The sequence below is a fragment of the Microtus ochrogaster genome, unplaced genomic scaffold, assembly GCF_000317375.1.
Source record: "Microtus ochrogaster isolate Prairie Vole_2 unplaced genomic scaffold, MicOch1.0 UNK8, whole genome shotgun sequence".
Lineage (NCBI taxonomy): Eukaryota > Metazoa > Chordata > Mammalia > Rodentia > Cricetidae > Microtus > Microtus ochrogaster.
In genome coordinates this window covers 458,617-474,833 of record NW_004949106.1, presented here as the reverse complement: position 1 = coordinate 474,833, position 16,217 = coordinate 458,617, and the positions used below count along the sequence as shown (strand labels likewise).

General features: G+C 46.2%; 1 protein-coding gene across 1 annotated transcript in view; it reads left to right on the top strand.

Annotated features, from left to right (window-relative positions):
* The window catches only part of Kiaa2012 (KIAA2012 ortholog), a 97,824-nt gene that overhangs the window by 26,899 nt on the left and 54,708 nt on the right, over positions 1 to 16,217 (top strand). The window contains exons 8-11 of the mRNA XM_026788872.1: positions 485 to 653; positions 2,470 to 2,616; positions 5,899 to 6,066; positions 9,074 to 9,184. Of these exons, the coding sequence (XP_026644673.1) occupies positions 485 to 653; positions 2,470 to 2,616; positions 5,899 to 6,066; positions 9,074 to 9,184 (595 nt within the window). The remainder of the gene's footprint in view (positions 1 to 484; positions 654 to 2,469; positions 2,617 to 5,898; positions 6,067 to 9,073; positions 9,185 to 16,217) is intronic.

The following is a 16,217-nucleotide window of genomic DNA, read 5'->3' as shown; positions in this document are numbered from 1 at the left end:
TCTGCTCCTTGTTCCCTTTGCTTATCCTCTTAACAATGTCAGTATGCAGAAGTCCCAGCCATGACACTTCAACCCACACCGTTCTCCCTCATCACAACAGAGACTATTACTCTCTTAAAGGTTTTTATGGTAGGGAGAGGAAAGTTTGGGGCAGCCCAGGCTGGCTTTGAATTTGCTGTTTGACTGTAGGATCTCGAACTCCTGATCCTCCTGCCTCCACTTCCCATGGGCTGGAATTACAAGCCTGGATAAAACTCAGAAGAGTCAGGCAGGCAGTACATACTCGGAGCTCCCTGGAGACATCAAAGCAACACTCGCCACACACTCACCAGAGCAATCAGCACCAGCTCCCAGCCCATCCATGACCTTTGCGCTTTTAGGGTCTATTTGTACGAGAAACACAGGTACAGTATCATTTGGCCCCCTCCGCAGGCAGCAGTTCTGTTACCGGTCACTTTGGTTTTTGTGTTTAAACTTTCTCCAGGCGCCAAAGGCTCTGAAATTACCTCCTATTTCAGAAGAATCACCCAGAGTCTTCAACCCCCTGAGGAGCTGTTTTAAAGCCAATGAACCTCCAATGGAGCTCTTCATTATCCCAATGGAGATTCATTTCCATGCCCCACGGGCCCCCAAAGAAAAGGCCTGCAGGAGAGGTAGGTCCCCTGCTGACTGCACTTCTGAGGAACTTGGTCAAGTCGGAAAGGGTTAGAAGTCGGGATCCCTGCCGGTCCAACCCTTCCAGAAGTGGTGGCTGAGTTCGTTCTCAGAAAAAGAGGAAACAAAGGAAAATCCATACCGGATTCAGTTGTATACGCTGAGCCTTTCATGCTTCTAAACTAGGAAAAGAAGACAGACAGATACATAAATAACTCCTTATTTATGTATGCCTTAGATAGTATAAACGCTCTGGAAGCTTACAAAAGAATTATGTAATACCAAAAAAAAAAAAAAGCAACTAAAAATGGAAATGGGGGGGGGTTGTCCTACTTGGGATTACTATGGCAAAACACCACCACCAAAAGCAATTTGGAGAGGAAAGGGTTTCTATTGCTCACATACCCAGTCACATTTCCTCCATTGAGGAGAAAGCAAGGCTGCTGCAGCGGCCTTGGAGACGAGCTGCTTACTGACTTGCTTCTCATGGCTTGCTCAGTCTGATTTGTTATAGAATCCAGGACTAGTAGCCCAGCAATGGCACCACCCAACATGGGCTGGGCCCTCCCCCATTGATCACCAATTAAGAAAATACCGTACAGCCTGATCTCATGGAGGCATCTTCTCGGTTGAGGGTCCTTCCTTTCAGATGACTCTAGCTTGTGTCAAGATGACATAAAACTACCCGGGACAAAAAGCTTGATTAAAAAGATCAGAGAGATGGATATTATCAGACAACTTGGATGAAGTTAAGGCTTTAGGTTAAACATTAGATTTATTTAACTGAATTACCTAGCAACCAAACTAAAAGCAATTATTGGCTATTTGGACCTTTGTTTTATAAAAAGAAAAAAAATTGCCCAAAAGAGTCTCCTTTTTTATTTTCATTTTTTGATTTTTTTCAAGACAGTGTTTCCCAGTAGCTGTGGAGCCAGTCATCTGTCAACCAGGCTGGCCTCGAACTCACAGAGATCCACCTGTCTCTGCCTCCCAAGTGCTGGGATTAAAGGCGTGCGCCACCACCGCCCGGCTAATCCTTTTGATTTTTAAATTTATTTCATTATCTAAAATACAATCTCGTTCCAGGACAGGCTCCAAAACCACAGAGAAACCCTGTCTCGAAAAACCAAAAATAAAAAAAATAAAAATAAAATAAAATACAATCTCGACAGTCTCTGTCAGGAAAAGGCTTCTGTTCTTTCTAAGAGGATCTCTGTGAGAACATGATCGAGGAGAACAGGTCTAACTGAAGTAGGCACCCAGAGGAGGAGACTCAAGAGTCCCCACTCCCGTGCCGGCCCATGCCATAGGGGAAATCCCCTAACTAAGCTGTTTGGCTGTGCCCTTGCTTAACGGGGATTCTTGCTCCTGGGACCTCACTGGTCACTTTGGGACAAAAAATAACCCCCCATTTTAAGGGACTAGGAGCTTCTAGAAACTTCAACAGAAATTACTTCTGATTTCTTATAGAGTATCAACTTCTGGAAATTTTACAGGAGATTATTTTGTTGAATTTCTTGGGGAATGTGTCCCTCCTCAACATCACCCAAAGATGGAGAGAGGAAGGGAGGGAGGGAGGGGAAGATGAGGGGAGGGAGGGACAGTCTGGCTTGGGCTGTGGCCCTTCCCTGGAACCAATCATTGTGGCTAAGATAATGTAGTCCTTTTATAATTCAAGCTCAATCACATGGTCAACCCTGGAGTCATAGAATGGACACAGATTTACCCAAACCCCATCATGCAAGCAAGGAAGACATGGGTCTCCACAAAGACAAGGCTCGTGCCAGAAACAACTTACTTTTCTTTGCCTTCTAGGTGCTCAGCACCCTGACTCCGATCCAGAACCAGAAGAAGCCACAACTTTATGGCGGCCTCCGCTGAAGCATCTGTACTTAGAAAGGCCCAGAGGGATAACTGTGCATCTCCCAGTGGCCAGTGGCCAGGACACACTCTCACCTCAAGGTAGTTCCTTCCTCCCTCCAGCACCTCACAGGAACCTCACTCTAAGAGGAGACAAGACAAGACACAGGAGGGTCCTCCGCAGAGAGAAAATCTTTCAGGGAGGTTAGTTCACCCCCAGCCTCTTACACGAGCTTCAACACAACTAACAGCATCTAGCTTGCAAATTACTTACTCGCTGAATCAGCTCTCCATAATATTTTCTGGTTACATTGGTAAAACAGAGCTAACCTGATCATGTGTAGCATTTAGTTCTCACCTGTCTTCAGGGTCTTTTAACCTCCAAGAATTGTCTTGGCATGGTTTTGTCCTGTCCTGTGGATTGTTGTTGTTGCTGACATAGTTGAGTTTAAGTTTGGCTTGGTATGGGATTTTGTTGTTGTTGTTTGTGGTGTTCTGTTTGCTTAGTTGGTTGGTTTGGTTTTTGGTTTGGTTTATCGAAACAGGGTTTCTCTGTGTAGCCCTGGCTGTCCTGGAACTAGCTCTGTAGACCAAGCCAGCCTTAAACTCAAAGATCCACCTGCCTCTGCGTCCCAAGTGCTGGGATTAAAGATGTGTACACCAACCACTGCCAAACTTGGTTTGGTTTTTTGAGATGGAATCTCACGTAGAAATATTGCCCAAGCTGTCTCCAAACTCACTGTGTATCTGAGGATGACCTTGAACTACTGATCCTTCTGTTATTCTATTATTGATCCTCCTGTTCTATCTCACGAGTGCTAGAACACCCAGTTGCTCATGGGTACATCAGGTTTCCAAGTTAGTTCTTATGACATCAGTGACAGCGTGTTCCATAGGAAGTGACACAAACTGTATTTGGTCGAAGATCATGTCTGCCAGATTTTTCCACTGTGAAAACACTGTCAGGAATGGTGGCTTACACTTCTAAACCCACTTGGGTGGCAAAGGCAGGTAGGCGGATCCCTGTGAGTTCAAGGCCAGCAATGGTGTGGGAGGTCCTTCTGTCTATGTGTTGCTTTTATTGGTTAATGAATAAAGAAACTGCTTTGGCCTATAGCAAGGCAGAACTTTGCTAGACAGGGAAGACTAAACTGAATGCTGAGAAATAAGGCAGAGTCAGTGAGAAGCCATGTAGCCCTGCCAGAGATAGACAATGGATGGAACTTTATTTGGTAACCCACAGCCATGTGGCAATACAGAGATTAATAGAAATGGGTCAAATTAAGATGTAAGAGTTAGCCAATAAGAAGCTAGAGCTAATGGGCCAAGCAGTGATTTAATTGATACAGTTTCTATGTGGTTATTTTGGGGCTAAGCAGTCAAGGAACAAACAAGTGGCCTGCTACAACAAATTGGCGCCCATTTGTTGACAGAGGTTTCTGTCCTGCCCACTCCCGCAGTCAAGTCCCAAAGAAACACACAGAGATCTACATTAATTATAAACTGGTTGGCCTATTACTCAGTTAATTCTTATTAACTCTTACATCTTATATTAACTCATAATTCTTATCTGTGTTAGCCACGTGACTTGGTACCTTTTATCAGTGAAGCGTTCTCATCTTGCTTCCTCTGTATCTAGGTGACGCCTGCAGACTGACTCTTTCCTCTTCCCAGAATTCTCCTGCTCTCATTGCCCCACCTCTACTTCCTGCCTAGCTACTGGATAATCGCGTTTTATTAAAATACAAGTAGCAAATCTTTACAGGGTATAAGACCATTGTCCCACAGCAAGCATGGTCTACGTAGTGAGTTCCAGGACAACCAGGGCTATGTAGAGAGACCCTGCCTAAGGAAGGAGGGGAAAAGTACTTCTTCCTTTTATAATTAATAAACACCCAGTGAAATTTTGAGATTTCACATGAAGCCAACTTTTAAGCCTAAATGCAACAATGTATCAAATATGAAAACAAAAGGCTGTCATCATCTCCAACAGACAAACCAAGCTTTTGCAGCTGTGGTCCCAGGTCCTGTCACCCCCGAGAGCAGTCCATACTGCAGTGGAGAAGAGAGAACAGAGATGAAGGGTTAAAACGTGCTTTCTGGAGTATGTTTTCAATCAGTCCTGTGGCCTTCTGTCTACCATCTGGAGGGTGGTATAGTTGGCCCTCCAAATCAATATGTTTACTTTGCATCCACAGATTCAACCACCTACAAAATCAAAAGTATTTGGGGGGGGGGAATCAACTGTACTAAACACCCACTCTTTTTTATTTTTATTTTTTTGCTATTCTCCCCTAAACAGTACAATATAACAACTATTTGCATAGCCTTTACATTGTATCAGATATTATAAGGAACCTAGAGACAAGTATACAAGGGGACTCATGTAGGTTATGAGTAAATGCTAAATGCCACCTTACATAAGGGACATAGTGAGGATATGAGTGTAGTGATACTTTGTGTTTTTAACGAATAAAGCTTGCCTGAAGATCAGAGTGCAGAGCTGAGCCACTAGAGGCCAGGCAGTGGTGGCCAAACCTTTATTCCCAGTATTCAGGATTAAAGTGCCGCACCTTTAATCCCAGCACTAGGGAGGTGGAGACAGGAGTGATGTGTTTAGGCAGAGAGAGGAATATAAGGCGGGAGGAGACAAGAGCTCAGTGCAGTCTGGAGATGCAGTCTGAGGACAGGATCGCCCTTTTGGTCTGAGGATTCGATAGAGGTAAAAGGTCTCTCTAGTGGCCAGCTGCTCTGCTTCTCTGATCTCTCAGCTTTCACCCCCTAATATCTGATGCCATGTTTTTATTAAAAGCAATTATATTTCATGCTATATACGGGTATCCAGTCTATCCTGAATCAATACATCTGTACTTTGTTCACAATATAGCTTGAGAAGGGAATGTGATCATTGGTTTTGTCATCAGAAATCTGAATCCAGCTGGGTAGGGTAGCATAGGCCTGTGATCCCAGCATTTGGGAAACTGAGGCAGAGAGACCACACTTTAAGGCCAGACTGGGCTGCACAATCAGATACTGTCTCAAAAGGAAAGAAAACTGTATCCTATAATCAAAATCCCCTGAGCCTTCAGACTAGAGAGTCTGCAGTCTCTCAGGCTCGTCCCCATCTCTGGGTCCCGTCTCTGAAAGAGTCACAGCTATCACTTCCCCACTCCTCCCCTCGAGGAAGGGCTCCTGTTCTCACCAAGAGCAATTTCACTCTTCAGCTCCCTTCCCCTGAGCAGGTCTGGAAAGGAGAAACAGAGATGAAAACAAACAAAACCATTATCCCCAACACCAGCAACTATCAACTAAGCCAGAAAAGCCACGAACTGGTCTTCCTGATTCCAGAGCTTTTACACTCACGAGTTTCCCCTTTTGCTTTAGGAGATGGTGATATCCTGGTCCAGAGCGAGGACCAACCAGCGGCTCTCCCACTCCCAATTAAAGAATGCAAAAGTTCAAAGATCCAGAGGGACATGGACAGCCCCAGGACCTTAGGCTGCAACAGTCCCACAGGTGGCCCAAGTGAGAGAGCACTGACAGAAAAAACAGGTAATCATTCTGGGGTGTGTGGAAACTGTACCCCATTCTTTTCTGTGGCTCCTGTCTAGATTCCCCACCAAAAGGGGAAATAAATGGTGGTATTCCCAGTTGTATTGGTGAAATAAATGTTAGGCCGTCCCCCTAAAGAATCTGACTTGTTTGGAGAGTTTGCTGCACCAATATACACCAGAGACCTGTTTCCTCCCTCCGGCAGTCACACGTGATGATGTGGCTCCCTGAACTCCTGTGTTGCACACGCCTGGGTTCAGTAGACATACTTAACACTGCTGCAGCCAGAACCCTCCCTGGGCACAGGAACCTGTGGACCTGACAGTAGATAAAGCTTCCAGAGGGAAATCACCCTCCAGGCCAGGACGGACTTGAGGCCTGTTCCCAGGAGGGAAAAGATGCTGCCTTCCTACTGTGTAGGGTGAGGCAGGGCAAACCATGTCCTCTGTGACTGAGCCCCACATAGACACCGGCAGTCAAGGAGTGACCGAGATCAAATGCAACAACGCCAGACAGTGCAGGGGCAGCGGGGACAGGGCTTAGAACAAGGCAGTGCAGGAAGCAAATGTTGCCAAGAGTCTGAATTACCTTAAAAATCTCAAGAGGAGCCGTCCTGGAAACTGACAGTCAGTCATCAAAGAGATGCAGCTGAGAGACTGAAGAGTCAGCTCAGGGATTAAGAGTATTTGCTCTTTCAGGGGATTCCTGGCCTGTTCCCAGCACCCAAGTGTCTGTAACCCCAGTTCCCAGGGGATCTGGAACCCTCTCCTGGCCTCCTCAGGCACCAGGCACGCACATAGCATATATGCATACATGTAGGCAAAACACTCATGCACATAAAATAAAACCAATAAATAATAAATCTTAATCTGCTTTTTAAATGCAGCCCACGCTCCTCAGAGCCTTCCTTCCCTCCTCCCACAGAGCTTTGGGCCATGTCCTCCTCTGGGGAGCACCACATGAAGGAGTTAGCCATGTGAAAGGAAGAAGGAACAACTCTCACTGAGAGCCTCAGGGAGGCAACAGCTAGACTCCTATCCTTTCTTTCCTGATACTTGGAAACAGGCTATTTAAATCAACTGCTCTCTCCCTGCCCCCATCTGTCTCTCCTTCCACCTCTCATTCTGTCCCCAGAGCACGTGAGGTTGAATTCTCGGAAGCATAAATTAAGTATGTAAGTCAATAACTCCGTTCTGTGTTTTCAGTTTCTGTGTTTAGGGTTGAGGTAGTCACAATCAAACCCCTTCTTCCCCTCCCCTCCTTTCTCCACAAACGCTGTTGAGCCTTTTTTTTTTTTCTCTCAGTTTTATCCCCTTATCCATGATACAAATGGCCCAAGCTTAACTACTGTCCCTTCTTCACCAAGGGCCACCCTGGAGGTCAATAGCCCCAGAAAAATTACAGCACACACATACACGCACACACACACACACACACACACACACACACACACCTAGTCTGGAGATTCTCATAAAGGGAGGATGTTATTAGACAAGAATAACACAGCCATAACTGAGAAAAGGAATCCCAAGTGTATATGCTGGGTGTGTGTGCGTGTGTGTGAGTGTACGAATGGTCACGGATCTCAGAGTGTGTGACGGTATATGTATGCTAATCTGTCCATTTCAGTACATGTGTGTGTTGTGTGCATGATGCATGCCTATATGTGTCTAAGCATACGACAGTGCATGCCTGAGGTGCATTCAAGCCTGCGACAGAGTGCATGTTTCAGTGCATTGTGCCCTTGTTGGAATGTGACATGCGTATAAGCTTGCATGCCTGCTTGTATGTGGCTGTGCGTGTGTATGTTTGTCTTTTGGGAGTATGCACGTGTATGCACACGTGTTTGTACCTTTATGCACATTTATATGCTTGCAAGTGGATTATGCATTTGCCCCTCAGCATCCCCTCCAGCTGGAGGCCTGACTTACTGCTGCCCCTTTGCCTTGGAAGCAGGAAAAGTAAGAGTAATATGATATGAACTATATTTAGCATTTGTCCCTGGTTTCTGTCACAGACCTAAAAACCCATGGAATTTCCAGATAGAAGTTTCTTCTTGCTCATGGGGAAACCTCTCTGAAAATGATGAAATTTACACTAAGGGGGTCACATATGCTCAGAGAGGGTACAGAAGCTCCCAGACCCTGCCCTGTGCACCTCATCATCTGGCTGTTGGGCTATACCCCTTCTAACACATTAGTAAACCTAGGGCCTTCTGTGAGTGTCTAAGAAAGTGTCAATTTCAAGGAGGGAATCATGGAAGCCCCACTCATAACTGGTGGGTTAGAAGCACAGGCCACAAATGGGGGCTTGCAGTCCACAGTTAAAATGGGGAGAGCCTTGTGGATCTAAGCCTTGAACCTGAGGAATTTGATGGTAACTCCAAGTAGCAGTGGCAGCAATAGCCAGAAGTACAGGAAGCTCCATTGTTGTCTGCTAGAGGATTGCTTGGTGAGAGGGGAACCAGGCTTTTTCTGTGCTGGGACAGAGAACAGAGGAGAAACGTACATTTTCCTTTCATAGTAAGTTTACATAAACCTTGAGTCTTTGCAAGTGACCAAGGGGACAGATGGCTTCTCTGTGCAGCCTGGGCTGCAATTCCTGTGTAGTCCCAGAGCTCAGTCCTAGCCTGTGATCACACATGTGCAATGCCACACAAAGGCGTCTACGGAGAGGAAAAGCAAAAGCAATCACCAAATCCTGTACCCAGGCTACGCTCGACTGGAGAGTGTCCCCCTGGCCTAGCCCTGCTACCCCCATCCAGACTCTGCATGGGTGCAGTGTGGCTCGTGGAAGCCCCTTTATCTCCACCTCATCCTGGCCCCCAGAAGACAGGGCCTAGACAATAAGCCCGCTGTGCCGAGTGCCTCGGTGAACCCTGGCAACCGGAGAACACACAAGCATCTCCAGTAACAGCCCACCTGGGCTTAGAGCAGCACAGCCAGGCTCAGCCTCCCTCACCTGCACTAGGGCTAATGCTGTTCGCACGTGTATGTTTATTTTCAAGAAAACTCCAGAGATCCCACTCTGGGACACTTCTTGCTGAGTACGGATGGTGAAAACTCCCACCAGTCTCTCGCGAGGCACACGGGAACGGAGGTGCTTCCACTGAGACAAGGTAAGATAACACACACTCCAGGGCAGGCTTGTGTTCAGAGGGGAATGTTTTATACCTTTGGTTTCCAAAGGCTCCCAGTGGCAGCAGAAGACAAGAAGCAGCCAGCTTCTCCCACTCCCTGACACAGAGGTTCCTCTGTGGTCCAGACACAATAACCCTATGTTCAAGGAACAAGTTCCCTCTTGCCAGAATATCTGGAGACAGGAGTTGCAGAGGGATGGCTTGGGAGAACTCTAGTGTGCCCATGCTGGTGCCTTGATCAGGATGATAAAGCCCTTTTGGTATTTGCCCAAATGAAACACGGCCTCTTCTCTTCTTTCCAACCACGCTCCCGAGGTGGAGTGGTTAATTGGTGATCCACTCAGGCATCCTCATTATGTGCCTTCGTGTTCACCGTTGTGAGTCACCTGGCTCCTGACAGACAGCAGGGCAGTTTCCAAAACCTCTTTTGGCACAGCAACCTTTTGGAAAAGAGACGCTGGCTCTGGGCAATAGCCATTTTGCAAAGGAAAAAAAAAAAAAAGAAATAAGTCAGAGGGTGATGAGTGTTAAACCCCCCCAGACACCATCAGGATGGGCTTGCATGGGCTGTGCAGCCAGCAGGCCCCTTGATGAGGGAGATTAAAAGCTGCACGCATGGGTGAATTACGTCACAACTATCTTAATGAGCAGGTCCTGGATTCAGGGCCAGATTTCCATGGCCCTGGCTTGTCCTCTGTGTAGCCTGGTGATGTTTTCTGTGTTCACGGTTGCTCACCCAAAATGGCAAGACACACACACAGACGCACACACACGGCGTGGGGGAGGGCAGAGAACCATCCCCCTGACTGCATCTCATAGCCTGTGTCCGTTGCTGCAAGTTCTACCCCTTGTAGGAATTTCTGGGAAGTGTGATGCGTTTGCTTCTGAACTCAGCACCCGAGAACTCCCATCAGCATTTGGGTTATCCCAGGAGATGACTTTTTAAATATCTTGGGTCTGAGTCTGTTGGAGCAGGAGCGAGACAGTTGTTGGGACAGCAGGGAAGCAAAGGGGACTTTCACCTGCCTCATGTTTGTCCAGAAGAAATGGTTTCTCTTTGGACAATTCAAAAGCAACCAGCAGAGACAGAAATGTTTTTGTTTTTTGTTGTTGTTGTTGTTGTTTTGTTTTTTTTGGTTTTTCGAGACAGGGTTTCTCTGTGGCTTTGGAGCCTGTCCTGGAACTAGCTCTGTAGTCCAGGCTGGTCTCGAACCCACAGAGATCCGCCTGCCTCTGCCTCCCGAGTGCTGGGATTAAAGGTGTGCGCCACCACCGCCCAGCTCGAGGCAGAAATGTTGAAGCATTATGTTGGCTGTGGCCACAGGAGTTATGATGCGTCAGATGCTTCAGTATCCCCAGCTCCCATCAGGTTTCCTGACACAAGAAGCGGTGTCACAGCAACTGTTCGCTGAAAAAGAGTTCAGGGACTGGAATGGACTCGGGGTAGCGTGTTTGATTGGCACGCACAGGGTACCGAGTTTGAGTCCCAGCAAACCCCAATTTCAGAGCTAGAAGGAAAAATAAAACTTAGGCTAAGTAAATGGGGACTTGCCTGCATCTTCTCCTAGTCCTAAGGACAACACACTCAATCCGCTTGCTTCTCAAATTCAAAAGCATCCGTTGTGCTCTTGCTGAATGAATCAGCTAGGCAGTCTCTCTCCATCTCTTCCTCAGCGTGCTTGGTTGACCTTCAGTCTTAAAGATAACTAGATGGTGCTTCAAAAGGTGAAAAAAATATCTATTTTTTTTTCCTCTTGGTTTTTCTAGACAGGGTTTCTCTGTGTAGTCCTGGCTGTTCTGGAACTCTCTCTGTAGACCAGGCTGGCCTCAAAGTCACAGAGATCCGCCTGCCTCTGCCTCCCAAGTACTGGGATTAAAGTTGTGCACCACCACCATCCGGCATGAGGAAATATCTTTTTTTTTTTATTATGTATACAACATTCCTTCTATGCATGTTTGTATGCCAGAAGAGGGCACCAGATCTCATTATAGATGGTTGTGAGCCACCATGTGGTTGCTGGGAATTGAACTCAGGACCTTTGGAAGAGCAGGCAATGCTCTTAACCGCTGAGCCATCTCTCCAGCCCCCAATGAGGAAATATCTTAAACTCACATCCTCCTACAATGATCCAAAGAACAGGTCTACCTTTCTAAGAGATTCCATTAATTGAAGCACGTTTTTTGAGGCTGTATTGGTTTTATTTTATGGGTTTCAGATTTTGCCTGCATCCGTGTCTGTACACCAGGTGCATGCATGCCCTCAGAGGCCAAAAGAGGGAGTCAAATCCTCTGGAACTGGAGTTGCAGATGGTTGTGAGCAATACGTGTGTGCTGAGAGTTGAACCCTGGTCCTCTGGAAGAGCAGTCGGTGTTCTTAACTGCGGAACCATCTCTCCAGCCCCTGAAGGGTATTTTTTATTGTTATTCCGAGTTGTTTGTGGATCTGAGGGGTTTTGATCTTTAGATCTGACAAAGAGTATATTGAAAGCCCTTTCCCCTTTGCAAAAGACTTGCTCTACCACAAGAGACTCTGAAAACCCGGCTTTGCTCAGATGCTCAGACCCATCTTTTAAATTTTATTTTACTTACTTATTTTCCTTTTGGTGCTAGGAATGGAATCCAGGGCCTCCCACACACGAGGCAAGAGATCCACTATTGACTACATCCCAGATGCAATGTCCCATCTCCCACACATTCCTGCCTGCCCTCCAGTGACCCCTCCATCATCCCTTGATGTCCCAAATGTTCAGTTTCTGGTCTTTTCTCTCCAGGCGCTTTCCTGAGTCAGCCCCCCCCCCCCAAATATTTAGACAAGCTCTAAAGTTCATCTTTTCTAGGACATTTCCCTGAGTAATTTCACCTGTCTCCGTACAACCACCTAGATGCAACCTCACGGCTTTCCTCTCTCTCAGTCCCATCTTTGTGATTTCGGATTTTTCTGCATCTGTTTTCAGTTTGGCTCACTAATATATGAGTCCCAGGGAAACCTCCTCTCTTTATCCTGCGTCCAAGAAACGCGTGTTGATTGACTGAATATCCCAGGTGCCACACAGGAAAGTTCTTGGGGGAACACAGTTGGGTTTTTTTAATATTTAAAAAAAAAAAATCTTAAGAGGAAATATGATATGTCTGATCTTCCCGAAACTGTAAGGCTCTGTCAACAAGCATTTGGGAATAAATTCTTAGGCAATTAGATCATGATAGTTTTGCTTTCAGGCAGCAGAGAGAGATGAATATAACCTTTAAAAGAAGAAGGGGGAAAGATGTCAAGACCAGAGCTGTAATTTGGCTCTCCCGCTCATGTTGGGTTATATGGCGACACTCCCAGAATTCAAAGGTTTAGGAGAGGAAAAGCTGGCTTGGAAGCGTCTAAGTCAAACACTGGTTACGCTCTCTGGATTGCTTATCCCTGATACAAACCCTCCAATATTCTCCTCGTCCCGCCGCCAGCAGCACGTATTTCCTCTGCAGAGTTCTCTCCCCACTGGTTTCACACTGAGAGATATCCAAAGACGCCTGCGCCAAGAATTCAAGTTGGAACCTCAGGTTCCATGCAGACTTCAATTCCTAATCCTTTCAGAGTTCTCAATTAGCATTCAGCCTTGCCCTAAACGGGGTTTTCCAGCGCAAAGTGAGTTAGTTTTCCGCTTGGCTTGTTTGTTTGTTTTACTCTTGCTGTTTTGTTTTGTTGTCTAATTGCAGCCTGTGACCTTTCCTGGTGCAGTGGTTTTAACGCACGTCTACAAATTACTTGACATATCTCGCCTCAAAAGGATATAGTGGCTCATGCCTTATACTGATATGGACAGAAGTAAGGTATATGGCTTTGGAAACAGAGTCTGGTCTTAGCCTCTGTCTGGTGCTGTCTTAGTTAGAGGCTGTTGTTGTTGTTGTTGTTGTTGTTGTTGTTGTTGTTGTTGTTGTGTTTTGTGTGGGGTTTTATGTGCGTGTGTTTTGTTGTGTTTTGGGGGGGTTGTTGTTATTGGGGGGGTTGTTTGTTTGTTTCTGTGAAGAGCCACCATGACCACAGTAACTCATAAAGAAAGCATTTCATCGAAGGGGCTCACTTACAGTTTCAGAGGTTCAGTCTGTTATTACCATGGCAGAGAACATGTTGGCATGCAAGCAGACATGTTGGAGGAGTAGCCAAGAGTCCTACATCTTGCAGGAAATCGACTGAGATACTTGGCAGTATCTGAGCATAGGAGACCTCAAAGCCCACTCCCACAGTGACACACTTCCTCCAACAAGACCATACCCACTCCATTAAAGCCACACCTCTGAACTGTGCTACTCCTTCTGAGACTATGAGAGTCAATTATATTCAAACTGCCATATTCCACTCCTGGCCCCCATACGCTTGTAATAATATCATAATGCAAAAACGCATACTTCCAACACATAATGGCATAGGATACACATTACCATTCCAAAACGCAGGGAGAAGAGAGCGTAGTGAAGAAATAATGGACCAAAGCAGAACTGAAAAAAAACAGGCCAATTACATTCAAACTACCATGGTTTCCATAACAGAATATGTGAGACTGAGTGATCTGAAAAGAACAGAGACTTCTTTTGATCCATTGTTCTGGAGTCTGGGGAATCCCAGAACACTGTGTCAGCATCTGCCTGGTGGGGGTAAGGGGGAGTTTAGGATGAAGGAAAAGTCAACGGGATGCAAGTTAATACCCTTGAATCCTAAAAACTTACTCCTAAGATACTGACACACACTCAGGAGCTTGAGAATACCCTTCATCGCCTCAGAAATTAGCCCACCCCGGCGGGGAGTAAAGTCCAAACACCTCTGATGTTCTGGCTGCTCTTCAGTTCCATAGCACAGGTAGGGATCAAGTTACAGTGTGAATAGGAGGACATTTTGTAGATGTTTTGTTGTTAGTTTGGTTTGGTCTGCGTCACTCTGGCTGGTCTGGAACTCATGGTCTTCCTGCTTCGGTCTCCAAGAGGCTAGTTCGGGGCTAGGCCTTTAGATTACCAAACTCCTCCCTTATATTGTGACTAGAACCTAGTGATAACTGTACCAGAATCCCACTTTTCTGTCGCTCCTAAATTCCTACCCCAAATTTGTGAAAGATAAGTAAGCTTTTTTGTTTTAACACACTAGGTTGAGGATAATTCATGTTGCAATAACAGATAACTCATTTTCTCTATTGAGCCCTGGGTCAGGCAGGGGCCTTTCTGTGTTGGAGGATATGGGTCTGAGCATGGTTTCCCTTGAGGGCTTAACTCTTAGCAGCTGTAGCCATAAAGATGGTGCCTTCTAGTGAGTCTGTGTGAGGGAAAAAGAAAGACCCCCTGAAGACAATGCCCACAGTCTTCGGTCTCACGACCCAATCTACCGGCTATGACTTTAGTGATCATGAATAAATAATTTCACTCCTTTGGACCTCAGCCTCGTCCTGTGAACAAAAGAAAGTTGGTTTGGTATCCAATTCTCTTAGCATATGTCCCATGGTACACCACTGCCCGAGAAGATTATGGACAGCCTGCAATAGGAGAAGGGTTTGAGGGAGAATGTATTTGGGAACTACTAGAGTTAAGCAGAGTCCTGATGGAGCAGCATTGCCTCCTTAGAGACGCAGAGCTATGCCTTTTTCCCAAACTTGACTGATCACTGAACATTCTTGGTTTCTTAGCAATATGTTGCATGGGTCTAAACCTTTCTTTTGGAGCATACTTTGGAAAATGCCTAACTGATGGTTTCTAAGGTACCTCCCAGCTCTAACAGCGTTTGTTTCTACATAAGCCCCTTCCCCAGGAGGCTTCCTCAGTGGGAACAGTTTTCTGCCCTCTAAGCTCGAAATAGGATCTCAGCATTCACTAGGCTCTGACTGTTCTTGCCTTCCTTCTCCAAACCTCAGTTCTGAATCATACAGCCCACAGTACATCCACCGCTGGGTGGGGAAAAAGAAAAGGAAAGCAAAAAAAAAAAAAAAAGAACCCCATGTGGTAATAATTCACATTGTTCTCTTGCCCAATCAGTGTTTGGTAATAACCCATCAGAAAGAATGCTGGCAGATGTTATCAGTTCTGTTGATCCCAGATCGAAAGTTTGAATAAAGGAAAGTGTAGGTGTGGTTGTGGGACACCCCACCTTCCTGTACAGTAGACGCTAGGAGGCCAAGAGCTACACTTCCCAGGTAACATTTGCAGTAGAAGCTAGAAGGCTAAAAACTACATTTCCCAGGTAATATTGCAGCTCGGGGATTGAATGAAAAGTGTGCTCTGCCAGTTAGCCTTGCATGAGTTTTGGAGGGCGGAAGTAAGGCAGAGACATATAAGTTTGGGGCTACTCATGTTGGCCCCAAACTCATGAAGACATTGTGCTGGAAGGCACTGTCTTAGTTAGGGTTTTATTGCTGTGAAGAGACACCATGACCATGGCAACTCTCATAAAGAAAAACATTTCATTGGGTTCATAGTTCAGAGGTTTAGTCCATTGTCCTCATGGCAAGAAGCGTGACTGTGTTCAGGCAGACACTGCGCTGAAGAGTTAGCTGAGAGTTCTATAGCTGGATCCACAGGCAGCAGGAAGAGAGAGAGCCACAGGGGCTGGCTTAAGCTTCTGAAACCTTAAAGCCTGTCCCTCAATGACACACTTCCTTCAACAAGGCTGCACTTCCAATAATATCACTTCCTGTGTCTATGGGCGTCATTTCCTTTCAAACCACACAGGCAGTTTCAATCGGTTTACAGCCCTGTTTCTTCCATGACTACCTGGGTAGTTTCTGCCCTACGCTTAATCCTGGCTGATAAGCAATCCTTATAGTGGCTGCTGGGGATTCCCATCAACCTCAGCACAGGACTCAACCGGGTCTGTCTCATGCTTCAGAAGGGACAGCTTGACCCAGTTTTCAAAGGGAAGCCAGGTTCTTTGCTGTCACCATGAAGAAACCAGTAAGACCTCCACAACCAGCAATGACCACGCCTTGATGGCCAGCACCAAAAGTTCCTCAAGATGCTCAAGGTTCTCCTGCTTTTCTTCTTCTTCTTC